This window comes from Betta splendens, chromosome 4 (genome assembly GCF_900634795.4).
Source record: "Betta splendens chromosome 4, fBetSpl5.4, whole genome shotgun sequence".
NCBI classification, from domain to species: Eukaryota; Metazoa; Chordata; class Actinopteri; order Anabantiformes; family Osphronemidae; genus Betta; species Betta splendens.
The window spans coordinates 583647-605281 of record NC_040884.2 but is presented as its reverse complement, the minus strand read 5'-3'; the positions used below and the strand labels follow the sequence as shown (position 1 = coordinate 605281).

The 21635-nt window shown below is 46.2% G+C and overlaps 3 protein-coding genes across 11 annotated transcripts; 2 read left to right on the top strand and 1 right to left on the bottom strand.

Moving 5' to 3' along the window:
• Positions 1 to 2116: 2116 nt before the first annotated feature.
• Positions 2117 to 4264, bottom strand: zgc:113223 (uncharacterized protein LOC541424 homolog). The gene is made up of 7 exons (XM_029146001.3): positions 4150 to 4264; positions 3797 to 3921; positions 3158 to 3232; positions 2878 to 2973; positions 2561 to 2689; positions 2305 to 2466; positions 2117 to 2227 (listed from the first exon to the last, which is right to left on the bottom strand). Exons 1-7 carry the CDS (start codon positions 4262 to 4264, stop codon positions 2117 to 2119), a joined length of 813 nt encoding a protein of 270 aa, XP_029001834.2.
• On the top strand, positions 4209 to 15618 carry reep6 (receptor accessory protein 6). Of its 8 annotated transcripts, none has more exons than XM_055508563.1 (9): positions 4209 to 4446; positions 4507 to 5022; positions 5168 to 5328; positions 5971 to 6051; positions 13695 to 13788; positions 14195 to 14333; positions 14407 to 14575; positions 14655 to 14779; positions 15040 to 15618. In XM_055508563.1, exons 1-9 carry the CDS (start codon positions 4355 to 4357, stop codon positions 15049 to 15051), a joined length of 1389 nt encoding a protein of 462 aa, XP_055364538.1. In that variant the 5' UTR covers positions 4209 to 4354; the 3' UTR covers positions 15052 to 15618. The 8 variants fall into 8 exon arrangements, 4 of the variants coding, with proteins under 4 accessions (XP_055364538.1, XP_055364537.1, XP_055364540.1 ...); XM_055508562.1 differs by having other exon boundaries at positions 4213 to 4446; positions 14655 to 14797; XM_055508565.1 differs by lacking the exon at positions 5971 to 6051 and having other exon boundaries at positions 4214 to 4446; positions 14655 to 14797.
• Positions 15619 to 15772: 154 nt separating this feature from the next.
• c4h19orf25 (chromosome 4 C19orf25 homolog) lies at positions 15773 to 21462 on the top strand. 2 transcript variants are annotated; one of them, XM_029146006.3, is made up of 3 exons: positions 15773 to 15920; positions 20493 to 20676; positions 20963 to 21462. In XM_029146006.3, the coding sequence occupies exons 2-3, from the start codon at positions 20535 to 20537 to the stop codon at positions 21142 to 21144; spliced, it is 324 nt and encodes a 107-aa protein (XP_029001839.1). In that variant the 5' UTR covers positions 15773 to 15920; positions 20493 to 20534; the 3' UTR covers positions 21145 to 21462. The 2 variants fall into 2 exon arrangements, with proteins under 2 accessions (XP_029001839.1, XP_029001838.1); XM_029146005.3 differs by having other exon boundaries at positions 15781 to 15939.
• Positions 21463 to 21635: the final 173 nt, after the last annotated feature.

Sequence of the window (21635 nt, the reverse complement as noted above, 5' to 3'; positions counted from 1 at the left end):
CACAAAGTTATCAGACACCAGGTCTCTGGCCTGCAAAGCCCTGCAACTAAGCTTGAATGTGGGTGGGCGGAATGTATGGAACTAGAGTGCACTGAAAGTCTGTCCAGCAGACAGAGCTGTCATATGAAAGCGCCGTTCACTGGTCCCCCTGGAGGCAGGGAACCTGGATGAGTATGTATGACTAATGCAGTTAAAACTGCAGAGCATCCCACTTAGGAGGGACGGTTTGGTGGAACTACTTCTCAGTAGCCCCGGTTGCTCCTCCAGTAGGACGCCCCCCACAGACCTACGTGGATGAGTGTGGAGTTATGTAGTTAGGAAGCAAGGTTCCAGGGTCCACAGAGCCAGGTTCCAGACTAGCTCTGCTGGAGGGCCAACCCCCACCCAGGGCCCGAGCAGTTACCGTAGGATGTCGGACCGCTAGGGCAGGCAGCGCCCCACCTGAACAGGGGCATTGTCCCAGGGGGGAAACACCCCTCCAGACACAGGCAGACACCCCCAGAGGGACCCCCTCGACACAGGGCACCCTGGCCTTCATCCCCAGGTCCGCTGGCAAGTGCTTCCACTCAGACAGGCACACGCCAACCCTCCAAACGGCCCTACTCCGGCACCGGACTGCCGGTCCCAGCAGCCACCACACCCCCACCGCAGGGGACCCATGTGGCCACTCCAGAATCCACCAGCCCCGTTGCCCCAGTCCCTTAGGCAGGCACGCACTCCCAACCACCAGGCATCCCCCCACCACCGCGCCAGACACGGCATAGCACCCAAGCTCCACGCATCTCTACCTTGAAATGGAATCAATCAGAGTATAGTTTTGGTTATTAATTCGAATAAGCAGACAATGTGTCTAAGGTGGTGTAATTTTAACAAGCTGTTCAAGTACCGAGTCATACTTAATTTCTGCGGTCTTTTGGAGTGAGGGGGCCACTCCTGAAGACCTTCTACTACTCTGTGGTGGCATCAGCCATCCTGTATGTTGAAGTGAGGTCCCACTGGAGGACTCACTGTCTGCTCTGGAGACCAGCTTTAGTCTGACTGATTTCTTATTTAATTTAGTAGACTAATTGATTCTCGCTGTGAAGAAGAGATATCACACATCCTTCTTACCTGCTGTGATCAAACTATAAAATGAACACTGTTAACTACCTCCCACACCACAACTCATAACTAGAAAAATGTACACTGAAATATTTATATTTTATTTAAACAATATACAATAACCCCTCCTATGACTCCATACTTACTATGCATACCTGTATAGTATAGCCAACCTAATTTAATTCTATAGCTGTACTTTTTATTTATTATGCTGTTGTGAGATGTTATTCCTATTCTAGTTGTTATTATTATTCTTATTGTTATGGACATCAGCAGCAGTGCCTCCTGTTTACCTACAAACAGTGAACATAATACTGAAACATTAACTCAAAATCTCATCAACTCAAATTTGAGACACCAACAGTCGTCTGAAGCTTTTCTACCTGGTGGTATTCAAACGCTGTATTCACATTCACCCATTCATTCACACAAACACTAATACCAGAGCTGCTATTCAGCTTATTCTGACACCGGGGGCAACTTGGGCTTCCGCGTCTTGCCCAGGGACACTTGGGGAAGCCAGGAATCAAACCTTCCAATGGTTGGTGGCCTCTTCAGCCACTGCTGCCCCTAGTGAGGTTATCATGGCGACTGAACGGTTCACCTTTCATCCAAGTGGCTTTGTGAGTGTGAAGAGAGAAGGCTGGAGGATAAATGTGCGGCCTCCAGAGGCCACTACTTAGCTTCCACATTTTTTCTTTGAGATGTGTTGCTGTGATTGTGTGTTTGACAGAACGTCCTCAGGCTTGTGGAGTTTTGATCTACAGTATGCTTTATTGGGAAATAAATAAAAAAAGGGAATGTGAGTCACAGCCGGTGGACACCTTTAGTCCAATGAAGCATTTGAACCTGCTATGGACAGTAGCAGAACAAGGATTGATGATCTTTTAAAATGAGTTAAAGTTAAAGGGAAACTGCCTCAGTGACAAACCAAAATAAAGAGAAGGCCACACAGATCCATCTCTGACTCTTCTGGGAAAGATCAGATGAAACCAATTTACTTGTCATCTGACTTCTAAAACGGAGGAAAGTCGATGCTGTCGTCCTTCTGCTTTTTGCTTTGTGCTTGTTGCGGGACCTTGTTAATCCAACAGACCTGAGCAGCAGCTAGGCAGATCATGGCCACCTGTGGGAGGACAACAGATTATTAGTCGGCTACAGCTACATCATCAAGCAGACAGCATCCTTGTATATACATGTGACCTCGAGCAGCAGCAGGCCTCCGGTCAGACCCGCCACCAGCAGCAGGTTGTTCTTAGTCCATCGCACGATACTCGTCAGGCAGCCCACCGTGAAGATCTGTCGTTGGGCCAGATTTTCCTGCAGCCGCTGCTTCCCATAGCCACACATTGTGTTCAGCACCGTCTGAAGGTCAAACAGAAGAAGCCAGATGTGTCTCCAACAAGGACACCTGCTGTGACCACACTGGGCCCACAGACACACAGGATACGGTGCTGACCTGGTTCTGCAGACCAACACAGCAGGAGAAGGGAACCCCACAGGACTCTACACTAGGGTTGGTGTCAGAACACTGGAAGTAGACATTCTGGGACCAGTCCTTGTAGCTCTCAACTCCACAGCACTGGAACTGCAAACACCATCACTTAACTACCTGTAAACCCGCTGGACTGATCACTAGCTAGGTCCACTGAAGCCAAGACTGGACTTTGTGCTTTGTTTCATCCTGTAGTGTTGCATTTATTAAGGCATTTCACTATTACTTTCATTGCATTACTGTCCCTGAAGCTGCTGCTGAGGCTGGGGTTGGTCCGTTACCTTCTTCTGGACGAAGTCGATGGCATTTTCCAGGTCCTGGTCCTCTCTGTAGAGGACAATGGCCTTCATCAGCAGCCGGTCCGTCCTCTCCATCACCTGGACAAAGGAGACAAAGAGCAACTGAGTGGAACTACAGTACTACACCCCCACAGATGAAACAGGTTGACATTCAGAAACCAATCATCTGACTTTAGACCAGGAGGTGACGTAAGGACTGAAGACTTCTACCTTTTTCCACACAAACACCCCTGGAATGTATTTATTTCACAGTTTCTGATACCATGTCTGTGAAGATGTATCCCACGACGCCAGCGGCAACCTGCAGGAGGAGAACTACGGCCAGGATCCCCAGAAACTGCAGGAACAAGCGATCCACAGCTGAATACTAAATACTTAATAGTACCTGAATTTATGTTGTGACTGTATAGGGAAAGGAGGGAGTCTAGGTGTCTAGTAAAGCAATACGGGGGTAAGAAGGCAATGCTCTGAGTTTTTGAATGCACAGTGGTATGTTTGGGTTTGTGTTTGTTATGTGGTACAGCATATCTTCAATCCAAAGAACAATTTCTCCCTTGGGAGACAAATAAAGGAACTTTAAACTTTGGTGAGCACAGCTATGGCAGCTCCCTGTGTTTTACTTGGTTCAGATGATATTTTATGTTGGACCGTTTGCAGCTCTGCCTGGACACATGTCCATGAAATACTGTACGTTGTGCTGCTGGAGCCAACTGGGCATGTGGGACAGAATGTGTGGCCGGTGAAGGAGCAGTCACTAGGGAACTCTCCAGTCCAGAGCATAAATGTTATTGATATTTAACCTTTAACTCTTTTTGTTCACGTATATTTTCTATAGTACTACACACACAACTCAGCTAAATGCTAGTTGAGCTCAGCACAATAAAGACAAATGCAGACGTACTGCTTTGAGTAGGCAGGTGATGTTCCGCAGGGCTCCCAAACATCCCAGGAATGTGACGAGGAACGTGATGGAGCCAACAAAGATCAGCAGCAGAGCTGGATCCAGAGTCAGGGTGTCGACCACATCTGCACACGGTGAAGGAAGTGTCTGAACTTTCTTTTACAACCAACAGAAGCATCAACATGCGCTTCACATGCTTTGACCACAGTCAGAAATATGAGAAGCAATATGATCACAAAAAAAAGAAAGACACAAAGGGTGAAGATCAACCAACAAGGTAACACAGACACAGAACCTGAAGGCCTAGGCTCGTCTGGGCCCAAAGACTTGTCACAGTTAGAATGTTAACCAACCTGTCTCCTTGGCGACCTTGGCGTAGACGCCCACTGCTATAAAGACAGCGCTGACTACCTGCAGAGGAACGGAGCCCAAGTTAAACACACGTTGTTGACCTGGAACCTCCTGCATGTTTTTCTAGCACCTCCTCATCTACTTGGTCTTTAGGGACAGCTACAAGGTCACATCTGTCTACATGTGAAAAGTCAGCGGGCTCTTTGGATGCCACTTCCTGTTCACAGCCTGCCGACTTGTCTGGGAGTTTTAGCACATCAGGCTTTTATAGATAGAACCCTGACACTCAAGGACTACAGGTAAGACATTACTTCACGACCCGCAGAGTAGTAAAATAGTAAAAGCATGTTGTGCAACAGCTTTGGCGGTGGAGCTCCTTCCTGTGTGACCCGCTGCTCCGACATGGACACTCACCCAGAAGACGTAGCAGCAAATGAACAGCGTGTACTTGACGGCCCGGTACCCTCTCATCTCCTCTGCTGGTCTGCAGCTCCGACAGACGGTTGTAGCGTTGTTGTCCAGAAGGACGTGTGTTGGCCTGCAACTCACATTCCTCCTGGAAGGCTCTTCCCCTTTGCTGCTGTCATCCTGACATCACTCAGGGACCAGGTTTGGGCTTGTCCCTGTCAAACCGCATCACATCTTGAACTCAGAGGTAAACATTTGATCCCACAACTCAGCAGCAGCGGGGTTCCCTGGTTAAGGAGGGTCGATGCAGAGACCAAAGCCTCCGTATCAAATCATCGTCCCTCTAGAACTGTTCCTCCTCCTTCAGAAGGTTGTCTGATTTGGTTCTTGGATTGTTCCCGGGCTCACACACAGAAAAAGAAAGATGAGCTGTGGACTGATGCAAAGGCTCAACTCGCCGCACCAGTGTAAGCTTTTCATCCACCTCTGTTCCATTTACAGTAAATGAAGTTCTGTTGGATCCTCCCTCCTCCTCAGTAAAGCAGATTGCGCTGTCAGAGGATTAGTCTTTCTGGGCTTCTGCCTCACACCCGTCCTCACACCCGTCCTTAGGACCGGATCGAGGAGCTGGCTGGGAACCATGGGTCTCCTGAATGTCCTCTCCTCCATCAAAGATCGTGCTGAAAAGTTTCTGAATGAGAAGAACGTGGTGACCGACTTTCTGGGGAAGCTGGAGGAGAAGACGGGAATAAAGAAGAAGATTATTGCGGGGGGTAGGTGAGCTTTGTTCTCCTGCTGCCTTTCACTTGATTCTGTTATAGAAACATGTTCAATGGTTCTAGTTTCAGGTCCTAGGCTGCATTCCTTCCGGTTGCATGTCAGTGGAAAATACAAGAGGATTCAGTTAATCCTCTGTCATTGTGCAGCCAAGTGCCAGGGGCACTGAGCTTCTGCTGGAAGCAGAATTCTGGAGGTTTCCTGGGTCAGAGTGTGTCCCATGTTTAGACCTTCGGCTCTAATGCTGCTTGGATCATTTTAAATAGTGGTTACTGTAAATGTCCACTGTGGGCACAAGTAGAACTTTCTGATACTGCATTCACTCATATTAAATCCTTAATGGGGGAAATCTCACCACCTCCCTACTAAACAGCCGCTGTGTTCAAACCGGGGGGTTGGATTCACGGTCCAGTCTGGTCCAGATGCTCAATAGCTATCTTGCAAATAAGGTTTTGCAGAAATCAAACAAAGTCGAGAAATAATTAATTAATGTGATCTGATAACATGATGGTCACACTGCGACCACCAAGGTCTGAAGTACTGGCCAGAACAGCCGTCTATTCATTCAATGACACACACAGACACACAGAGCAGGATGTGATGTCAGGCTGGTGCCTGGTGCTCGGTGTCTCCCACAGTCACTAGAGTCAGAGCAGATTGTCCTCAGGCAGCCGAGCAAACGGCCTCCATGACTGAGCAGCAGCGTAAGCTGATCAGAGGTAGGAGCCATTCGACACAGCTGCCTGTCTGCCTGTCTGTCTGTATATCAGTCTGCCCACCTGCCTGCCCACCAGCCTGTCTGTCTGTCTGTCTGTCTGTCTGTCTGTCTGTCTGTCTGTCTGTCTGTCTGTCTGTCTGTCTGCCTGACTGCCTGTCAGTCTGCCTGCCTGCCTATGTATGGGTCTGTCTGCCTGTCTGTCTCTGTATCAGTCTGCCCACCTGCCTGCCCACCCGCCTGTCTGTCTGTCTGTCTGCCTGATTACCTGTCTGTCTGTCTGTCTGCCTGCCTGCCGCCTGACTGTATCAGTCTGTCTGTCTGTCTGTCTGTCTGTCTGTCTGTCTGTCTGTCTGCCCGCCTATGTATCAGTCAGTCAGTCAGTCAGTCAGTCAGTCAGTCAGTCAGTCAGTCAGTCTGTCTGTCTGTCTGTCTGTCTGTCTGTCTGTCTGTCTGTCTGTCTCGCTGTCTGCTTTCCTACCTGTCTGTCTATGTATCAGTCTGCCTGCCTGCCTGTGTACAGTATGTATCAGTCTTTCTGTCTGTCTGTCTGTCTGCCTGACTGCCTACCTGCATGTGTATGTATGAGTCTGTCTGCCTGTCTGTCTATGTATCAGTCTGCCCACCTGCCTGCCCACCAGCCTGTCCGCCTGTCTGTCTATGTATCAGTCTGCCCACCTGCCTGCCCACCTGCCTGCCTGCCTACCTGCCTGCCTGCCTGCCTGCCTGCCTGCCTGCCTGCCTGTCTGTCTGTCTGTCTGTCTGTCTGTGTATCAGTCTGCCCTTCCGCCTGTCTGTCTGTGTATCAGTCTGCCCACCCGTCCGTCTGTCTGTTTGTCTGTCTGCTGCCTGCCTGTCTGTCTGTCTGTCTGTCTGTCTGCCTGTCTATCTGTCTGTCTGCCTGATTGCCTGTCTGTCTGCCTGCCTGCCGCCTGACTGTATCATTCAGTCAGTCAGTCAGTCAGTCAGTCAGTCAGTCTGTCTGGCTGCCTGCCTGCCTGCCTGTCTGTCTGCCTGCCTGTCTGTCTGTCTGATTTGTCTGTCTGTCTGTCTGCCTGCCCGCCTGACTGTATCAGTCTGTCTGTCTGTCTGTCTGTCTGCCTGCCCGCCTATGTATCAGTCAGTCAGTCAGTCAGTCAGTCAGTCTGTCTGTCTGTCTGTCTGTCTGTCTGTCTGTCTGTCTGTCTGTCTGTCTGTCTGTCCATGTATCAGTCTGCCTGTCTGTCTGCCTGCCTGCCTGTGTATGTGTGAGTCTGCCTGCCTGCCTATGTTTGAGTCTGTCTGTCTGTGTATCAGTCTGCCTGCCTGTCTGTCTGTCTGTCTGTCTGTCTGCCTGTCTGATTGCCTGTCTGTCTGCCTGCCTGCCCGCCTGACTGTATCAGTCAGTCAGTCTGTCTGTCTGTATGCTTTCCTACCTGTCTGTCTATGTATCAGTCTACCTGCCTGCCTGTGTACAGTATGTATAAGTCTGCCTGCCTGCCCGCCTGCCTGTTTGCCTGCCTGCCGGTCTGTCTGTCTGCCTGCCTGTGTATGTATGAGTCTGCCTACCTGCCTATGTATGAATCTGTCCGCCTGTCTGTCTATGTATCAGTCTGCCCACCTGCCTGCCCACCTGCCTGTCTTTCTGTCTGTCTGTCTGTCTGTCTGTCTGTCTGTCTGTCTGTCTGTCTGTCTGTCTGTCTGTCTGTCTGTCTTTCTGTCTGTATGTATGTTTGTCTGTGTATCAGTCTGCCCTTCTGCCTGTCTGTCTGTCTGTCTGTCTGTGTATCAGTCTGCCCACCCGTCCGTCTGTCTGCTGTCTGTCTGTCTGTCTGTCTGTCTGCCTGCCCGCCTGACTGTATCAGTCAGTCAGTCTGTCTGTCTGTATGCTTTCCTACCTGTCTGTCTATGTATCAGTCTGCCTGCCTGCCTGTGCACAGTATGTATTAGTCTACCTGCCTGCCTGCCTTCCTGCCTGTCTGCCTGCCTGCCTGTCTGTCTGTCTGTCTGCCTGCCTGCCCGCCTGACTGTATCATTCAGTCAGTCAGTCATTCAGTCAGTCAGTCAGTCAGTCAGTCAGTCATTCAGTCAGTCAGTCAGTCAGTCAGTCAGTCAGTCAGTCAGTCTGTCTGTCTGTCTGTCTGTCTGTCTGTCTGTCTGTCTGTCTGGCTGTCTGGCTGCCTGCCTGCCTGCCTGCCTGCCTGCCTGCCTGCCTACCTGCCTGCCTGCCTGCCTGCCTGCATGTCTGTCTGTCTGATTGCCTGTCTGTCTGGCTTTGGCTGACTGACGATAAGCGTATCGCGTCACTTCCGGTTACTGAGGTTTGCTGCCGCTGTGTGTGTACAGCGTTACTCTCCGCTCGTTTCTAAATATTATCATTTTATATCTGATAGCGACTGCTAAAAGTTGCAAAACAAGCTTGTAACACTCAAGCATCTTTTCCTTTCATTAAACGTCCTGCTAATTTACACTGTTATCTAAGTGTTTTCTCCGCTAGCGTAGCTCCTAGCTTACTTTCCTGCTATGGCTTCCCCCTTTTCCTCTCCCTCTCGCTCTGTTCGGTGCTCGGTGTGTCTTATGTTTAGCTTATCCTCTGCCTCCTTTAGTGATGGTAATGGTATCTGTAATAGGTGTACGCTAGTTGCAGGGTTGGAGGCGAGGTTGTTAGACTTAGAGTCTCGGCTTCGGACTTTAGAAAACAGGCCAGCTAGCCAGGTCCCTTTAGCCGGTGCGGAGCCTCCTAGCTTAGCTGCTACCAGTCCCCCGGCAGGTCCCAGGCAGCTGGGCAACGACTGGGTCACGGCTCGTAAGAAACGTAGCTTTAGGCAGGCGCCCACGGTTCACCACCAACCGCTTCACGTTTCAAACAGATTTTCCCCACTCAGCGACACACCCGCTGAGAAACCCACTCTGATCATTGGTGACTCCATAGTCCGAAACGTGAAGTTAGAGAATCCAGCGGTCATAGTTAGGTGTTTGCCTGGGGCCAGAGCGGGCGACATTGAGTCTTATCTTAAGCTCCTGTCTAAGGATAAGCGTAAGTACGCGAAGATCGTAATACACGCAGGAGCTAATGACGCCCGGTTACGCCAATCGGAAGTCACTAAAACTAACATTGAGTCGGTGTGTTCGTTCGCCAAAACAATGTCGGACTCCGTAGTTTTCTCTGGACCCCTCCCCAATGTGACCAGCGATGACATGTATAGCCGGCTGTCATCGCTCCACCGCTGGTTGTCTAGGTGGTGTCCTGCAACCGATGTGGGCTTTGTGGCTAATTGGAGCACTTTTTGGGGAAAACCTGGGCTGATTAGAAGAGACGGCGCCCATCCCACGTTGAACGGAGCCTCTCTGCTCTCTAGTAACATGGCCATGTTGCTTAGTCCCCCCACTCCGTGACAACTCAGAGTGGAGCCCAGGACGCAGAGTCGCAGTCTTACACGCCTCTCTGCATGTTCTCTACAGCCGCGACCCACTCTTAGTCTTAGTTATCGCATAGAGACTGTGTCTGCTTCTCGACCACCTAAACTATACAAGTCACAAACAAATCAAAGAGGAGAGACTTACCAGAAATTAATAAACATCAAAACAGTTCCTTTTACAGAACAAAGTAACAGTAAGCTAATAAAGTGTGGTTTATTAAATATCAGATCTCTCTCATCTAAATCCTTTTTCATAAATGACTTGATAAGTGACCATCACATAGATCTGTTCTGTCTCACTGAAACCTGGCTGCAGCAGGATGAATATGTTACTTTAAATGAGTCGACTCCAATGAGTCACATCAACTATCATGTTCCAAGATGTACAGGTAGAGGTGGAGGAGTAGCAGCAGTTTATAAATCAGATTTATTAATTACTCCTAAACCTAAACATAGTTATAACTCATTTGAGAGCCTCACTCTGAGCCTTTCTCACCCAGACTCTAAAACTCAGAAACCAGTTGTGTTTTGTATTGTTTACCGTCCTCCTGCTCCATATTCAGAGTTCTTAACTGAATTCTCTGAATTCTTATCTGACTTAGTTCTTAGCACAGATAAAGTCATTGTAGTGGGAGACTTTAACATTCATGTAGATGTTGACAGCAACTGTCTCAGCACTGCTTTTAACTCCTTAATAGACACTATTGGTTTTACACAGCAGGTAAATGAACCCACTCATCGTTTTAACCACACCCTAGATCTTGTCCTGACATATGGGGTTGAAATTGATAATTTAATAGTTCTTCCCCCAAACCCTCTGTTATCTGACTATTTCTTATTAACTTTTGAATTTAGCACAACTGACCCTATAACAGCTGGAAAGAAATGTTACTATAGCAGATGTTTATCTGACAACGCTGTTGCCAGATTCAAGCAGATGATTCCATCATCTTTTGCCTCAATGTCTTGTAGATACACAGAGAACAGTCACCTTAATCCTTATGAACAGGTTGAATGTCTTGTAGATGATGCTGCAGCTTCTCTACGTACAATGTTAGACACAGTGGCTCCTCTGAAGAAGAAGACAGTGAATCAGAGGAGGTTAGCTCCGTGGTATAACTCAGACATCCGCAGCCTAAAGCAAAGGACTAGACAACTAGAAAGACAGTGGCGTTCCAACAAAATAAATGTAAACTGCATTGCATGGAAGGACAGTCTAATGAAATATAAAAAAGCACTTTGTGCTGCTAGAAAAACATATTATTCCTCCCTAATTGAGGAAAACAAAAACAACCTCAGGTTTCTTTTCAGCACTGTAGCCAGGCTGACAAAGAGTCATAGCTGTATTGAGTCTACTATCCCCTTAAATCTCAGCAGCAATGACTTTATGAACTACTTTACTAATAAAATTTTCATCATTAGAAAAAACATTCAGCAGCGACTTCTTCCAAATGACAGAAAGCACTGTCTAGATCCATCAACTTTAAATTTATTAAATCCTCTGTCTTACCTAGACAGCTTCTTCCCCATATCTTATATGGAGTTAGCCTCAATAATTAACTCTTCCAAGTCGTCCACTTGTCTTTTAGATCCAATCCCAACCAGATTACTCAAAGAAGTTCTACCTTTAATCAGCTCATCCATATTAAATCAAATCAACCAATCTTTACAACTAGGCTATGTACCACAGGCTTTTAAGGTGGCTGTGGTCAAACCTCTATTGAAAAAACCAACCCTTGACCCTGGACAACTAGCCAACTATAGGCCCATTTCAAATTTACCCTTTATTTCCAACATTCTGGAAAAAATCGTGGCTAAACAATTATCTGACCACCTTAGTGGGAATAACCTGTATGAAGATTTTCAGTCAGGATTTAGAAAACATCATAGCACAGAAACAGCTCTGGTTAGAGTCACTAATGATCTTCTATTAGCTTCGGACAATGGTCTAGTTTCTGTCCTTGTCCTGTTAGATCTTAGTGCTGCATTTGATACAATTGATCATAACATTCTATTACAGACACTAGAACATAAAATCGGGATTAATGGAACAGCATTGGGATGGTTTAAATCCTATTTGTTGAACAGATTCCAGTTTGTTCATGTTAATGATAAATTCTCCACACGCACAAGGATTAGCTATGGAGTTCCACAGGGTTCTGTGCTGGGTCCAATTCTGTTTAGCCTGTATATGTCTCCTCTAGGTGAGATTATTAGAAAGCATTCTATTAATTTTCATTTTTACGCAGATGATACTCAGCTATACATGTCCTTGGAACCAAATGAAACAGATCAACTAGTCAAAATTCAGGGTTGTTTAAAAGACATCAAATCCTGGATGTCCCAAAACTTCCTTCAACTAAACTCAGAAAAAACCGAGATTCTTATTGTTGGGCCTAAAAATCTGAAAGAGACACTATTGAGTCAGATAGCCACCCTGGATGGCATAACATTAGCTTCAGATTCTACTGTGAGGAACCTTGGTGTCATGTTTGACCAGGATCTCTCTTTTACATCATACATTAAACAAATCTCCAGAACCGCCTACTTCCACCTTAGAAATATAGTTAAAATCAGAAGCATCCTCTCTCAGAGCGATGCAGAGAAACTGATCCATGCATTTGTTACCTCTAGGCTGGACTACTGTAACTCTTTACTCATAGGATGTCCTAACAGCTCCTTAAAAAGCCTACAGCTCATTCAAAATGCTGCAGCCAGAGTTCTGACAGGACTTAGAAAGAGAGATCACATTTCTCCTACATTAGCTTCTCTGCACTGGCTGCCTGTAAAATGTAGGATAGAATTTAAAATTCTCCTACTCACATACAAAGTACTCAATGATAAAGCTCCTTCTTATCTTAAAGACCTTATAGTTCCTTATGCTCCCAGCAGAACACTTCGTTCTCAGAGCGCTGGGCTACTTGTGGTTCCTAGAGTGTTTAAATGTAGAACAGGGGACAGAGCTTTTAGCTACCAAGCTCCTCTCCTCTGGAACCAGCTCCCTCTTCAGGTTCGAGAAGCTGACACACTCTCCACCTTTAAGATTAGGCTTAAAACCTTCCTTTTTGATAAAGCTTATAGTTAGAGATAGTTCAGGTCACTGGCAATTATTGTTAGTCACAGGAACCATCTCTTAATTAAGCTGCAATAGACATAGACTGCTGGGGGACTTAATTTATACACTGAGCTCCTCTGTTTCCTTCTACCTCCTCTGTCCCATAACCTCCCATCATTGTCCCATGTTTAACTAACCTTGTCTCTTTCTGTCCAGTAGTTGTGCTTCTCTCCTCCCCACTCTTTCTCCCTCTCTGTCCTCACCTACAGGTATCATTGGACTCAAAGTTTGGTGTCTGTGATGGGCAGCTGCAGATCCAACCATCCTGCCTGCATCCAGTCCCTGGTCCTACCATCCTGCCTGTGCTCTGTTGTTGCTTGTTGTTGCTTGTTGTTGTTGCTGTGCTTTTCTATCTCTCTATCCTCTCACCCCAACCGGTCGAGGCAGATGGCCGCCCACATCCAGTCTGGTTCTGCTGGAGGTTTCTTCCTCGTTAGAGAGGGAGTTTTTCCTCTCCACTGTTGCTGTCAAATTAAATGATTGCTGTATGTGGGATTTGTTGGGTTTCGTTGTGAGGTTTTAAACCTTACTTTGTAAAGTGCCTTGAAACAACTTTGTTGTGATTTGGCGCTATATAAATAAAATTGAATTGAACTGAATTGTCTGCCTGCCTGCCCGCCTGACTGTATCAGTCTGTCTGTCTGCCTGTCTGTCTGTCTGCCTGTCTGTCTGTCTGTCTGTCTGTCTGTCTGTCTGTCTGTCTGCCTGCCTGCCCACCTATGTATCAGTTAGTCAGTCAGTCTGTCTGTCTGTCCATGTATCAGTCTGCCTGTCTGTCTGCCTGCCTCTCTGCCTGCCTGCCTGTGTATGTATGAGTCTGCCTGCCTGCCTATGTTTGAGTCTGTCTGTCTGTCTGTCTGTGTATCAGTCTGCCTGCCTGCCTGTGTACAGTATGTAACAGTCTGCCTGCCTGTCTGGCTGCCTGTCTGGCTGCCTGCCTGTCTGTCTGGCTGTCTGTCTGGCTCCCTGTTTGTCCGCCTGCTGCGTTTGATCCTTATTTGTGTTAAGATCTTGCTACAGACTTGTTGTTTAAAGACAGGAAACGTCTGTGACTCCTTCTCAGACATCGTTGCTTCCTCAGAAGCTCACCTTCTTCTCTCTGTTTCCTGTCTGACGTGTTGCCGTAACGACCAGGCGCTGTGTCACTGACTGGACTCTACCTGGTGTACGGATACGGTGCCTCCCTCCTCTGCAACCTCATCGGTTTTGTCTACCCAGCGTATTATTCGTGAGTATTTCTTCTTTTACTACCTGCTTCTTTCATATTGTTACTTTTTTTCTCCACATGGGAACATTTTATTTTTCTAGTAATAAGTAAAGTGCTTGTGTTATCTTAACAAACATCACCGAACAGAGTCAGACACAATGCCTATAGCTTCTAGAAGCTCAGTTTATTGACTGCTCTTGTGTTTGATGCTCGGGTCAGACAGAACCGATAGAACAGGAAGCTGGATCCCTTAGGCTCAGCTCAGCAGCGAACAGCAGGTAGAAATCATGAGAAGACAGCTGAGCAGAGGATAACAGGACTAGAGAGGAAATAGGTGAGGAGGGATCACAGGTCTCTGACCGGGACAGAAAGTCAGGCCCTCGCACAGAAACGGCTCATATGGCGTCAGCTCTGGTTGTTTCTGCAGAATTAAAGCCATTGAAAGTCCAAGTAAGGAAGATGACACCAAATGGCTGACCTACTGGGTGGTGTACGGCGTCTTCAGTCTGGGCGAGTTCTTCTCTGACATTTTCCTCTACTGGTTTCCCTTCTACTACGCGTTCAAGGTGAGAGGAGCCCTCCGGGCGCTGATCAACAAGCTGCCTGCAGTGATCCAGCTGTGTGGCTCTGTGCTTTCAGTGTCTCTTCCTGCTGTGGTGCATGGCTCCAGTGACGTGGAACGGCTCCCAGATTCTCTACAACAAAGTGGTTCGGCCCATCTTCCTCCGCCATGAGGCCACAGTGGACAACATGGTCAGCGACCTGAGCGGCAAGGCCATGAGCGCTGCAGAGACCCTCACCAGAGAAGGTCCGGCCCAGCGAGCTGCAGTAGCACAGCACGTACACGGCCTAGTTCACACGTAAATGATCCTTTCTCCTCCTTTCAGTTCTGTCCACCCTGGTGAAGAACAAAGCTCTGGTGAGTCCACAGCCACCAGACGCTCAGCCCGGGGCCAAAGCTTTACCACGTCCATCAGGTGAAACATCAGCTGCTGAAGTGGGTCCATCACATGTGAGTGAAGAGCAACCGGTAGGTCAAAACTCCTGCAGCTGGTCCACTCACATCAATTTGTTACGTAGATGCTCAAACTGAATCCTGTAAACAGCCTAAGATAGTTCTATTACTGTTCACTGCTGTTTAATATACAAATAAAGAAAAGTGGGACTTTTTTCTAAAATTCAGTAGAATGATGTTGTTTTGTCTGCTCAGCTCTAACCTGTCACTGTCATTTAGGTTGTTAATCATCAGATCATGAATGCGATGTGTGTCAGTCTTTCAGATAGCAGCAGAGGAAGAGGAGGCTCGGCGAGAAAGGCTTCTTCCTCCCCCTGTCTCATCCCAGACAGGATCAATGGGAGCTGATAAACTCAATATGTAGCCTGTAGCGGTTGCAAAACTTTGAATACCAAGCTGTTCCTGCTGTTTGTTTTTTGTTTGTTTGTGTGAAGAACCTGACACCAGTTTAAAGCCACTAAAGAAATAAACGTGTACTGTTCATTTTAAAGATGATGCAGTGTCACCTACTGTCTAGTGCAGCTCGTAACCGTAGCTTTCATAAGCTTGGTTGTTTCCTGACGCAGTCATGCCGCGTGTCGCCCACCAGGTGGCGCTGCTGCCTGGTGGGCCATGACATCCCGCACGACGTCCGGTGACGTTAAAGCTGTTCATTATTTGCTGTGATAATCGCAGGTGTTAGTTTCCTTTTGAACGTCATCATCATCTCCGGCTGTTACTCCTGGTTTAAGGCTCTTCGCATGTTCTCATGTTTCCACTGTGTGTTAGTGTTACATATAATTTTAAAATTGAATAAGAAAAATGTGAATCACAATAAAATTAAACGGAAACCGTCAGGAATCATCAACTTTGTTTCCCACAGTAGAAACATAACATTCATCATAAAACATCAAACATTAGTAACAACAATTACACAATAATAGTCCTTTATCACATTCCAACACAAACGTCCGTGCGCGCGTGGCCATAGACGTGGCTGACGTACGTCGACGGAGTGACGTACGGCTTGACGTTTCCGTACAAACGGAAGTATGAAGCAACGCTTGGTTCTCGTGTTTGTTAAGCTGCTGATGTCCGGTTCCAGGTGTATCCGAAATTTGGACCCGATCGCAACAGTTTGAAAGACGACTGCACTCAGGTCGGGACAAGAATCGAGTGTAAGGTCCATCCTCTGAAATCCCGTCGTGCGCTGCATCACGGTCAAATCAGCCGTCGTTTGCTTTTTCTTGGTCAAATGAGCCGTTGCTATAGTTGAGGTGCGCGATTTTGCGATACTTACGGTAACTGTCGCGGCCACTGAAAAGAGACCTGAAAGTCTTAATAGCGAGCAATGGAACTGATATTAGGTCTAATTCTGAATGGAATCTACTGCAAGTGCAATAATTATCATATGATAGAATTTACTGTGTATGTTTGTAATAACTTAACAATGAAATAAAAAAAAGCAATTGGCCTTTTCCCAAAAATTTGGAAATTGATAAACCTGTTCCTCAAATTAGTACATCGCCATTCCTTCACAGTTCAACTTAGTACTTCATGGACTACTACCACATAAAATTTTAACTTATTTTACTGCATAGTTTTGGAGTAACTATACTCCAAAACTGGCCCCGGCCTGGTGCAGTGGTTAGCATGTCACACTGCTGGTCGCTTCTAGGATAAACGGGAAGGAGTTACCTTTTACTACACTAAACAGGCTTGACATCAATAGCTGAACTTTGACCTGCAATAAAATGAATTCTTCAAATTAGTACATCACTGTTCCTTCACTTAGTACTTCATGGACTACTACCACAGCAAATATAAACTTATTTTGGTCCGTGCATTAAGTGCAATTCATTATTCATGTGTAAAATGAAAATTGAACAACGTCTTTTCATGCTGTGTTTCGTTTCCGTAAATCGGTAAAACACATTTGCGATATACTGATTTACTCATTCTCCTTTTCTCCACTTTCAAAACGAAATACGAAAAAGGGAAACCGGGGGCGGGGCCAGTCGCCGGACTTTCACAATAAAACGCCCAAGAGCTTTTGAAGCGCAACATCGGCAAATATTTGTAACTCTTGAAGGATTGCGGTCGTGTTTTGACACACACTGAGATCCACATTGTTAACATTAACCAACGAAACAATTATTTATTTAAATCATTTATTTAACCCAGCCATTTAACCAAGTGCTGACAACTGTCGATTACGTTACGACTCATGGCGTTTGCTAAAGGAATGACAGGTCAGTCAGCTCGCCACCGTCGGGTCACTTACAGAATCACATGCCAACAAAGCTAAGTTTTCTGTGCATCCTGCTTCATTAGTGCAGCGACATCACGACCTTGTCGACACCTGATGAGGAAGAATTTAGCGCATCTGCGGTGTTCCGGTGATTTTCAGTTTATGGTGAGACTGAAATCGCGTCCTCCTGCTTGGCCGGTTGATGCTCTTATGCCCAGGAAGACGCTCTAATGTTGTGCCGATCTTTGCAAGTATTCTAAACAGTGATTTATTACAGTTTATTGTGGCTGTTCAGACATGCTCCATCATTGGACTTCCTGTCTCAGAGCCTGCTTTACCTGCGGGAGAATATCAGCCACTCAACCTGCCTCACAATAACTGAACTCATTGTGAGCCATGACTGCCCTAATGTGCATCGCATCATCTTTGTGAGGCAGATTCTGAGGCAAAGTGTGTGTGATCAGATGATCTGTCACGCAACATCAAGGTGTTACTGTATGTACAGAGCAGATGAGTGCCTGCTTTAGTAGTCATCATACCTTGCATTGAACATCTTATGTGCAGATGACAGATGAATCAGAAACAACAGTGCATCCTGGAACACTGTGGCTTCACCTCTTGTAATGCAGTCCCAAATCATAGCTCTGCATGCTGTTGTTCTTCTGGGGTGTGGAAGGGATTTTGGCCAAAAGAGGACATTTGTGTCAATGCTGACTGTCTCTCAGCCTCATATAGGTCATAGGACTGCATTACAAGAGGTGAACCCACAGTGTTCCAGGATGCACTGTTGTTTCTGATTCATCGGTCATCCTGATCTGAGGAACACAGTAGCAACTGTAGCTTTATTAGCAACTTGTTTTCAAATAATTAAGCCATTGTTTTATATGTTTCTATGCTGATAGATAATATTACATTTTACATGTTCTATAAAGCTCAGCCATGAAGATGTTGAAGATTTTGTGAGTTGGCAGATTTAAACTTGGTAAATAAACATTGGTTAAAAAACATATGGGCAGTTCTGACTACAAATGTTTTGTGAAAAAAAAGGACTGCTGCTTTATCATCATAAGAACATGCACGTAAGATGTTCAATGCAAGGTAGATAGATAGATAGAATACCTTTATTGTCCCGCGATGGGGAAATTACCATGTTGCACAGAGACATATAGACATATATATACAGAAGAAATAACACAATAATAATTATAAGAAATTAGAACTTAGAACTCCACAGGTTATCAACATCATGTACATATAACAATGAGGTAAGGTGACTGCACCAAAGTGAGTGAGATATTAAAGTGTCTGGTGCAATTGCTCTGGAGATGTAGCGTGTGTGTGGCAGTGTGGTAGAAATGTGCACCATGTTATAAAGTCTGACAGCAGCAGGAAGGAAAGACCTGCGGAATCTCTCCTTCCCACAGCGAGGGTGGATCCGTCTGTCACTAAATCTGCTCTCCAGAGCAGACAGTGTGTCCTGCAGTGGGTCAGACTCGTGGTCCAGCATAGATGTGAATTTTGCCAGAACTCTTCTGTTTCCCACCTCCCTCACTGACTCCAGAGTGCAGCCCAGGACAGAGCTGGACTTCTTAATGACCTTATCCAGCTTCTTCCTCTCCCTCTCTGTGATGCTGCTGCTCCAGCAGACCACACTGTACAGGACGGCTGATGACACCACAGAGTCAAAGAGAATCCTCAGGAGTGTCCCCTTCACTCCAAACGACCTCAGCCTTCTTAGTAGGTAGAGTCTGCTCTGACACTTCCTGTACAGTGCGTCTGTGTTGTTAGTCCAGTCTAGTTTGTTGTTAAGGTGAACACCCAGGTACTGTCTGGATGTTCATTCCCTGAATGTTCACTGGAGGAGGGGGTGTAGACTGACATCTCTGGAAGTCCACCACTATCTCCTTTGTCTTCCCTGCATTGATTAGAAGGCGGTTCTGCTGACACCAGTCCACAAAGTTCTGTGTCAGTTCTCTGTACTCTGCGTCATCATCGTCAGTAATAAGTCCAACAATTGCAGAGTCATCTAAGAACTTCTGCAGAACACAGCCAGATGAGTTGTGTCTGAAGTCTGCAGTGAAGAGGGTGAAGAAGAAGGGGGCCAGAACAGTCCCCTGTGGGGCTCCCACACTGCAGGTCAGAGTGTCTCACAAAGATGATGCGATGCACATTAGGGCAAGCATGGCTCGCAATGAGTTCAGTTATTGTGAGGCAGGTTGAGTGGCTGTTATTCTCCCGCAGGTAAAGCAGGCTCTGAGACAGGAAGTCTATCCGTTTTATTGTGAAAGTTTGGCAACTGGCCCCGCCCCCCGGTTTTCTTTTTTCTTATTTCGTTTTGAAAGTGGAGAAAAGGAGATCGCAAATGTGTTTTACCAACTTACGTAAATGAAACACCGCATAAAAATACGTTATTCGATATTAATTTTACACATGAATAATGAATTGCATTTCATGCACGGACCTATTTTACAGTATATTTTTGGAGAAATATATTAATGAAGTATTGTACAGTAAACAGCCTTGACATCAATAGCTGAAATTTGAACTTCAATAAATCCTGTTCCTTAAATTTGTAGTAGTACTAACTTTACAGTTCTACTTAGTATTTCATGGGCTTCTACTTAGTATCTCATGGGCTACTATCACAGCAAATATCAACTTATTTTACTGAATAGTTTTGGAGTAACCCATTACTAAAGTATCTTACAGTACTATAAGTTGAATTGATTTTAATGACCAAACTTTGACTTTCAATAAAATGAGTTCTTCAAATTAGTAGACCACTATTCCTTTAAGGGTGGTTACTGTAAAATACGGGATTACCCCAAAACTGTACAGTAAAATAAGCTCATATTTGCTGTAGTCCATGAAGTACTAATTAGACCTGTGAAGGAACGGTGATGTACTAATTTGAAGAACTCATTTTATTCAAAGCCAAGTTTTAGAATAAAGGCCAACATTCCATTAGCGAATATTTTTTTAACATACACTGTAAATTCCATCGTTGCTTAAATTTACTGTTTGTTTCCTTAGGACATCAGTCCCAATATCGTCTCCATTGTTCATTACGGTGTGTCTTACCGTAATTATCGCACGAATGCCGCACTTCTATTTTAGCGACAGCTGATTTGACCACGGAAAAGTGAATAACGGCTAATTTGACTGCGGTTGCCCTGCTGAGGTTCCGCTGTTCGTGGTTTCTAGCGAACACAGTGTTTAGGTTACATTTCCGAGGACGTTTGATGAACATTTAACTCGTCCTTTAAAAGCCGGCTCAGAAAGTTCACGTGGCTGCATTAGCTGCCGCAGACAGACGTCTTTAGCGCAGCCGCTAACTGAAGCACCTACGTCATCTCTATGCGGAAACACTGGATGCATAATGCATTGTGATCACATTCACCGCGGTCACTGAGGCCCAGTGACGGTGCCAGCAGCTGTTCACTCGTTATTACTCGTCATTTCTTCGTCTATTTCCAATAGTCTTAACCGGACCTGATTTCGTGGAGCTGCGTCATTAGCGCAATGAACATCGCCTCTAGAAGTAAAAAGCGCGTGGTGCTTCCCAGCCGTCCGGACCCCCCCACTGTGGACCAGATCCTGGAAGACGTGGACTGGGCTGCCCCCAACGACCCCGTCTTCAGCATCCTGGAGAAGACGGGTCAAGGTGACAATTAATAAGAGACAGGAGTGGAGCTCCAATCATGTTAGACGATCAGCTGTCCCACAACATCATGGACATTGATAAAGAGAATTCTTAAAGCATGCGCAGATGTGAACGTGTTGGAGGCTTTGATTTAAATATAAATATCTGATTAAATGCTTGGTGCATTGGGGTGTGGGAGGGTTTTGGTCATTTCTCTTCATGATGTTTTGAGCAAATGAAAGCAGATCCGGGTCCTTCTTGTTGGTCTCTGCTGTCATTGAGCACGTCTGTCACATCTGCCTTTCAGAGCCATCCCAACCTGTAGACAGTGACGTGGACATGAAGTTCCAGCAGTGCCGTCGGTATCTAGAGCTGAACGAGCAGCTGCAGGAGGCTCGAGCTCAACTGCAGCGACAGCGGGAGGATCTGAGGGTGACGGGGGATCGACTGGACAAAGACATGGGAGAGGTCAAAGGTCAACCACTCTGACCTAAAACTACCTGCTGTCACAGACTCCCCTTCTCTCTTGGACTTTTTAAATGACTCTAACTCGGCTGAAAGACAAGTTAACAGAAGTACCTCTGAGCTGGACGCTGGCTTCAGGAGTCCTGGTGCTGGCAGACCTCTGACCTATGCAAGGGATGTGGTTCCTTTACTAGGCACCAGGAGGTTTGGCTCCGATCTAAACGTACGATGTGGTTTATTTCATAACATAGTTGGAACTTTAATTTTATCTGTATTTTGTAAAATGTTGAGTCTACAGCTTCGGAGATAAATAAACCCAGTGTCTGGTGCTAGTGGAGTCTATGCTGAGTCGTCTGCCTCACTTACTAATATCACGATTTTGTCTTTTTTACACAAGGTTTTAGTTTGAATCTTTAACAATAATGTTGTAGAAAGAAACGAAAAGCATAATGTGGCTGTGATGTTACCATCTGCATTAATATGTCACCACAGCGGTTTAGTGAAACACCTCACCT

Coding starts and splice junctions, on each gene's coding strand:
- reep6 (XM_055508562.1), top strand. CDS start 4,355: ATGCCACTTCCTGTTCACAGCCTGCCGACTTGTCTGGGAGTTTTAGCA. Junction 5,023..5,167: donor GCTCAACTCGCCGCACCAGT/GTAAGCTTTTCA, acceptor ACCCGTCCTTAG/GACCGGATCGAGGAGCTGGC. Junction 13,789..14,194: donor GTCTACCCAGCGTATTATTC/GTGAGTATTTCT, acceptor TTGTTTCTGCAG/AATTAAAGCCATTGAAAGTC.
- c4h19orf25 (XM_029146006.3), top strand. CDS start 20,535: ATGAACATCGCCTCTAGAAGTAAAAAGCGCGTGGTGCTTCCCAGCCGT. Junction 20,677..20,962: donor CCTGGAGAAGACGGGTCAAG/GTGACAATTAAT, acceptor TCTGCCTTTCAG/AGCCATCCCAACCTGTAGAC.
- zgc:113223 (XM_029146001.3), bottom strand. CDS start 4,264: ATGCAGGAGGTTCCAGGTCAACAACGTGTGTTTAACTTGGGCTCCGTT. Junction 3,922..4,149: donor CAAGGTCGCCAAGGAGACAG/GTTGGTTAACAT, acceptor CACCGTGTGCAG/ATGTGGTCGACACCCTGACT. Junction 2,228..2,304: donor GAGGCCTGCTGCTGCTCGAG/GTCACATGTATA, acceptor GTCCTCCCACAG/GTGGCCATGATCTGCCTAGC.